General features: G+C 41.8%; 1 protein-coding gene across 1 annotated transcript; it reads left to right on the forward strand.

The window, feature by feature from the left end:
* Positions 1–941: 941 nt before the first annotated feature.
* On the forward strand, positions 942–5,023 carry LOC115139875 (LIM domain transcription factor LMO4-B-like). Its single transcript, XM_029677719.2, has 5 exons — positions 942–1,304; positions 2,539–2,774; positions 3,115–3,211; positions 3,497–3,656; positions 3,796–5,023. Exons 2-4 carry the CDS (start codon positions 2,557–2,559, stop codon positions 3,647–3,649), a joined length of 468 nt encoding a protein of 155 aa, XP_029533579.1. The 5' UTR covers positions 942–1,304; positions 2,539–2,556; the 3' UTR covers positions 3,650–3,656; positions 3,796–5,023.
* Positions 5,024–5,924: the final 901 nt, after the last annotated feature.

The following is a 5,924-nucleotide window of genomic DNA, read 5'->3' on the forward strand; positions in this document are numbered from 1 at the left end:
AAAATAAAGAAAACCCATAGAATAAGTTGGTCGAGTCCAAACTTTTGACTGGTACTATATGTATATATATATAGCAGTTCAGTGCCCAGTGATGAGGAGACAGTAGGCCTACTTCCAATTTGTAAGTCGCTCTGGATAAGAGCGTCTGCTAAATGACTTAAATGTAAATGTAAATGTAAATGTACAGCACAAGAGAACACTGTCCTCTACTGGCACTTAGGAAGCAGTGCAGAAATATACTTAAATTCATAAATGCACATTTTTATTCTGAATAGAACTCGAAGCAAAAGTTAACTGAAACAGCTGTAACACTGCCCCTAGGTTATGTTTATGGTCACGGTTCGGGTTATGGCTAGGGTTAGGGTTGAGCCGGGATGTGGACATGAAGCTAGGGTTAGGGTTACGACTAGGGCTCTCCCTTCGACCCAATGTGCAGGAGCTGGCTACTCTTATAATACTAAGATTCAGTCTTATTTGGAAAAAATAATATTTTCCAGGCATTATTGTTCACCCCCAACCCCCAATTCTTCATTTATGGTATACATAATTTAGCCTAAACCATATTAGTCTATATTCAAATAAATGTACTGCCACATCCTCCCGTAACTTTTCTTAATTAACAGTAAATGCAAATGTGTATTAAATATCTCATTTGTATGATTCTGAATAGACTAAATCATGCATGGAAGTGGAAGTGGTCCATGACACCATGTGCGTTTTAATTGCACATATGAATTGTGGAAAGGATTGTCATATTTGAAAACAGTTATAGTTTAGTTCAATCTAATGAGAATAGGAATGTACAATGGGCAGCTACAAACATATACATCATTTTGACAGTAACCCCACCCCCGACAGCTGACTGGCTGCGCACACTGCATGTTCAAAACGTCACCATAAAGCGAATTAAATAGCCTAACCGCTTGTGCAATTCAGTAAATAGTGTAGCTGTCAAAGACGCTAGTCATAGTTGAGAGTCGGATGATAAATCTAATTGATGAAAAAAAACATGGTTTATGCCACCTCTTTAAAACCAATTTAGTTACATTGTATCAAATTGTATATTTGACAACGTGCGCTTTTTCCTTTTTGACATTGCTTCAATTCGTGTTAAATAACCAGTTTCGCAAATGTTTCGCCTTATTTGTTTGATATGGATATCAGAGAAGCGCTAGATTGTCACAGTCTGGATTAGCTATTGTTGAAAGACTATCCGCTGTCATCCATTGGATTTATTTGTATTATTATATATTTTTTTACAACTGAACTTCTTCACGTCTGAATTATCTGGAACGCACATCAAGGTGAGCATCTTTCTGTTCGCCGTGGTGTGCAAATTAGCCTATTTTTCATGACCAAAACAGAGCTAACCGTAATGTTCATATGAATTTGTATTACATACAGGCTATCTTTACCGCATCTTGATTCTCTGTTGCATGCTGGTTCGAAGTTCAACCAAGAGCCTCCTGTTTTAAGACTGCTATTCTGTTTTCATGCAAGGGCATCATTCGCACTCTTCTGTGTTTCACTGTATGATTTCCTCTATATAAAAAAAAATACTATTCGGGAACCAGGACCTTACTCATAGGAAAGTGTTCTGTATGAATATATAATGCTCCCTTGTCTTGTAGAATATAAATCACAGTTGCTTCCCCAAAATATTTCATCCAACTTGAATAAACTAAACTTGAAATTTATTTGCAGAAACCTGGATGCTTAGACTACACTATCACACTGAATTATTTTTAAAATTGTGACACCTTTAAAATGACAGGTTAAATGGGTGTTATTTTCGTGGATTGTCATAAAACGTGTTATAAATGTTATATGATTGTTTTTAGTATAATTTAACCTATTTTGTTCAATCAGTGAACAGATTATTTGTGGACCTCCAATGTTTTTGGGGAGGCAAATGACGGAGGCAAATGAACACTTTCTAGGTATACCTTGGTATTGCTTGGTATTTGGAATTTAAAAAAAAACTGCACCCAACAACTAATATGGGCATCATCATTAAAACCTACATTTACAGCTTACCTGGCATGTCCTGTAAAAGATTCCTACATGTTCTTGAACTAGCGAACATACAGAAAGTAAGGATGTGGGGTATTCCTTTGTCTGAAGGTGTACAGTAGTGAAACATGAGCATATTGACTAAACACTGTACTTAGTTCAAATTCTTCATGCTGCCCATGCATGTTTGTGATAGTGGTCACCTGTTAGGACTTTGGATACTGACCCCTTCCAGTAGTAGTTGTTTTGGGGCTCACTGCTGTCAGATCAGTTTTTGATAGGTTGAGTGAGGCATTAGGCTATGCATCATATTGGTTGTTGTGTGGCTGTACACTTGTTTTGAACACTTCAAGCCCGGTCTTAGACAACTGCGGATGAACAGTGTAATGAAGTTGTTAACAAAACCATAGACAAAATAAAAACCATAGTGGATGAGGGAGACGTTATCAATGAGGTCATTGTAATGGCATGCTACAGTACCTTTCCCATGTAGCTGAAGTGTCAACATTGTTTTTATTTAACAAGAGCTCCTGAGGGCCCAGCATGGTGAACAGTCAGGTGGGCAGTGGTGTGGCGTCACCCCCCAGGTCGTGTGCTGGATGCGGGGGAAAGATCGCTGACCGCTTCCTGCTCTTCTCCATGGAGCGCTACTGGCACACACGCTGCCTCAATTGCTCCTGCTGCCACGCACACCTGGGCGACATTGGCACCACCTGCTACAGTAAAGGAGGCATGATCCTGTGTAGGAGCGACTATATCAGGTGAGGTCCTAATTGGGCACTGGGGAGAGGACATAACAGGAAGGGGAGGATGTAGACTTTATCTCCCAGGCTAGGGCACTGAGACTGATCTGGCTCTGGGGAGAGGACATAACAGGAAGGGGAGTATGTAGACTTTATCTCCCAGGCTAGGGCACTGAGACTGATCTGGCTCTGGGGAGAGGACATAACAGGAAGGGGAGGATGTAGACTTTATCTTCCAGGCTAGGGCACTGAGACTGATCTGGCTCTGGGGAGAGATCATAACAGGAAGGGGAGGATGTAGACTTTATCTCCCAGGCTAGGGCACTGAGACTGATCTGGCTCTGCTTTGTGTCTGCAGGTTGTTCGGACACAGTGGGGCATGCAGCACCTGTGGCCAGTCCATCCCGGCTAATGAGATGGTGATGAGGGCACAGGGCAATGTGTATCATCTCAAGGTGAGACCCCCTGGTCTCACTGTTGTTAGTGTATGTCGTCATCAGTGAATGTGTAACAGTTGTTTGTGTGAAACCCGTTGAAATAAATGTTATACACTGACCTAAAGTTAACTTGTACCTGATGGTAGAGTTAGCGTTTGCTTATGACGCTAGATCGGCATGGACTAACCTTGGTTAACCCAGAACTAAAATATTGCGTAGTCTGTTCACGAGAGATTAGGCCTGGACTTGAGTGGCACATTTGGGATGAGGATTCTAACTCCTGTGTGTGTCTTTTGTCCCTAGTGTTTCACATGTGCCACCTGTAGAAACCGACTGGTGCCAGGCGACCGCTTCCACTATGTCAACGGCACCATCTTCTGTGAGCACGACCGGCCAGGGGGTGCACTGCTCAGCAGCCACCTGCCCCCCCCTGCAGAGCAACCCTGTGTTGCCTGACCAGAAGGTGAACGAGGGACCAGGACCATGAGGCCTTTCACACTTTCATACGTATTTCACACACACTACCATCATGAAAGGAGACCTACAGACGTGCTGTATGTCTTAGTAACTTACGTTCTATTCCCTCCTGCTCTTGTCTGTAGGTGTGCTGAGTGCCTAGAGCGGTGCGCTGTGCCTTCATCCCCTTCATGCTTCCCTTGTCACCAGAGGACCGTCCATCCCTGCTCACCCTGCTCCCGATACTGTTGTTGTGGACCCTCATCACCAACCACTACCCTGTCTCTTTGACCAGGAGGTTCTTTTTGCTTGCAGTATCTATTTCAGATGTGTTGTGTATATCCATGCTTGAGAGAGTGTACAGATACACAGTGGCGGTGAGTCGTGTGTGTGTGGTGCAGTGCTGGTCTGTCCATCAAAGACAATATGGACCACATCAACTATTTCAGGACTGAGGCTACGTGTTGTATGTGAAGGACACCCAACTGTGTGCAAATCCAGAACTTTGGTGCTTTTGGACAAATCTTGCAATGAGTAAGGTAATAGTCTGGACCCTGTCTAGGATCTATAGTAAGATTAAAGTAGACAAAAATAAGCTTTCTCATGGACACAACTAAAACGCTATCACTAACAGTGGCATCGCTGTGGTTATTATTGTCAGGGATATCCCATCACTTAGATGATGAGCTCACAATCCCTCTCAATGGCCTGTCATCTGTTACTCAGTGATGTTTAGACCATCATATGAATCTGGCTGAAGTGAAGGAAGACGATAAATATACATTCTTTTTTTTATAATGTGTGTTTCCCAGTAGAGTTCTATTTCCTTAATAAATGTTGCATTCAATTTCATTTTGGATGCCTGTTCAATATGTGACATTATCAAATGGAGAAAAAAAATGCTATTAAAACATTTTACTGTAACGAGGTGAACTGAAGTAATTGAAGTCTATGTGCAGTTGGTTGGTTTACATGACATGAGTCTCGTGGTATTATATGGTAGGCTACCACCCGGTTGGTGTTACATTTCCTCCCCGACTGTTCCTGCATTGCTCCCTCCAGCCCTGTATGGTGAAAACATGCCTGATTACCCTGAGGAATGGAATTAGAGGGCTAGAGCCCTGACCGTTTACAGAAGCAATTAAACATGAGTGGTGTATCTGTGCTGCTGTGCTTGCTGCCTGCTGCAGCTCCTGGGAGGCTGAACTTTGGCCATATCCCGTGGCTGACTTTAATAAAGACTCATCTGGGAGCCAGCCTAATTAAAGGGAGGGGCTCCTTTGCATCCAGCCAGCATGTAGAAAAAAAACATGACAACAATCTGATACTTTTACTGTTTACCATTTTGCAATTAAAAGACACAAGCCAAAGCTTTTCCAATCCCTCTTTGCTGGTCTTTGTTCTCTGTTTGGCTCTGCATTGGTTAAGTTGCTTGAACTTCCTTGTAATGTAAAACTGTACATGTAGCATATATAGACATAGGTTTGTAGACTTGAGGAATTAAAGGACAGTTCCACACCAAAACGATATTTTGGTATTTGTTTCATTAGTTCATTGTTGACATAGTCCCAAAGTGTTTTGCTTGTCAAGTTTTCAAGATGTGTGACTTTCAAAATACAGAAATCATCCAAATATGATGCATTTAGCATCATATGATGCTGCGTTTTGGGATGATTTCTGTATTTTGAAAGTCACATATCTTGAACGCTTTAGTGCTGACAAACATAACATGTTGGCACTATGTCAACAATGGACTAATGAAACGAACAACAAAAGTGAGTTTTTGGTTGGAGTTTTCCTTTAAGAAAACCCAAGCTTACAGTGAAGCAGTCGATAGCATCTGCTGTGCTTTAAATGAGCTCTGTACTTTCACACCTTTGCTAGGAGCATGGCAGCCATAGAAATGACACCTTAATGTGGTTAGCTATTTCAGAAGTCCCACTTGTCATGGTAGGGGCTGATCCTGCATCAATTATTTATTCCACGTTTGATTGAAAAGCATCACGCAAATTCATTAACGTATGCAAATGATCACAATTGCAATTATCTTCATATCTATATAGTGAGAAAAGAAAACCTCTGCAGAATCTGAATCCCACCGCACCACAAGTTACACTTTGCATTCAAACCAATCAGGCCTCATCTGCATATCTCTAATTAGCCCAGCATTTTCAGATGCCAATTAGCAGGCCTCATAAAAAGCCTCTCTGCCATGAGGCGTTGTCTTTTATTAGAGACATTGCAGGTGTATGACTCACTATGTCGTTTCTGTCAT

This window comes from Oncorhynchus nerka, linkage group LG13 (assembly GCF_034236695.1).
Source record: "Oncorhynchus nerka isolate Pitt River linkage group LG13, Oner_Uvic_2.0, whole genome shotgun sequence".
Lineage (NCBI taxonomy): Eukaryota > Metazoa > Chordata > Actinopteri > Salmoniformes > Salmonidae > Oncorhynchus > Oncorhynchus nerka.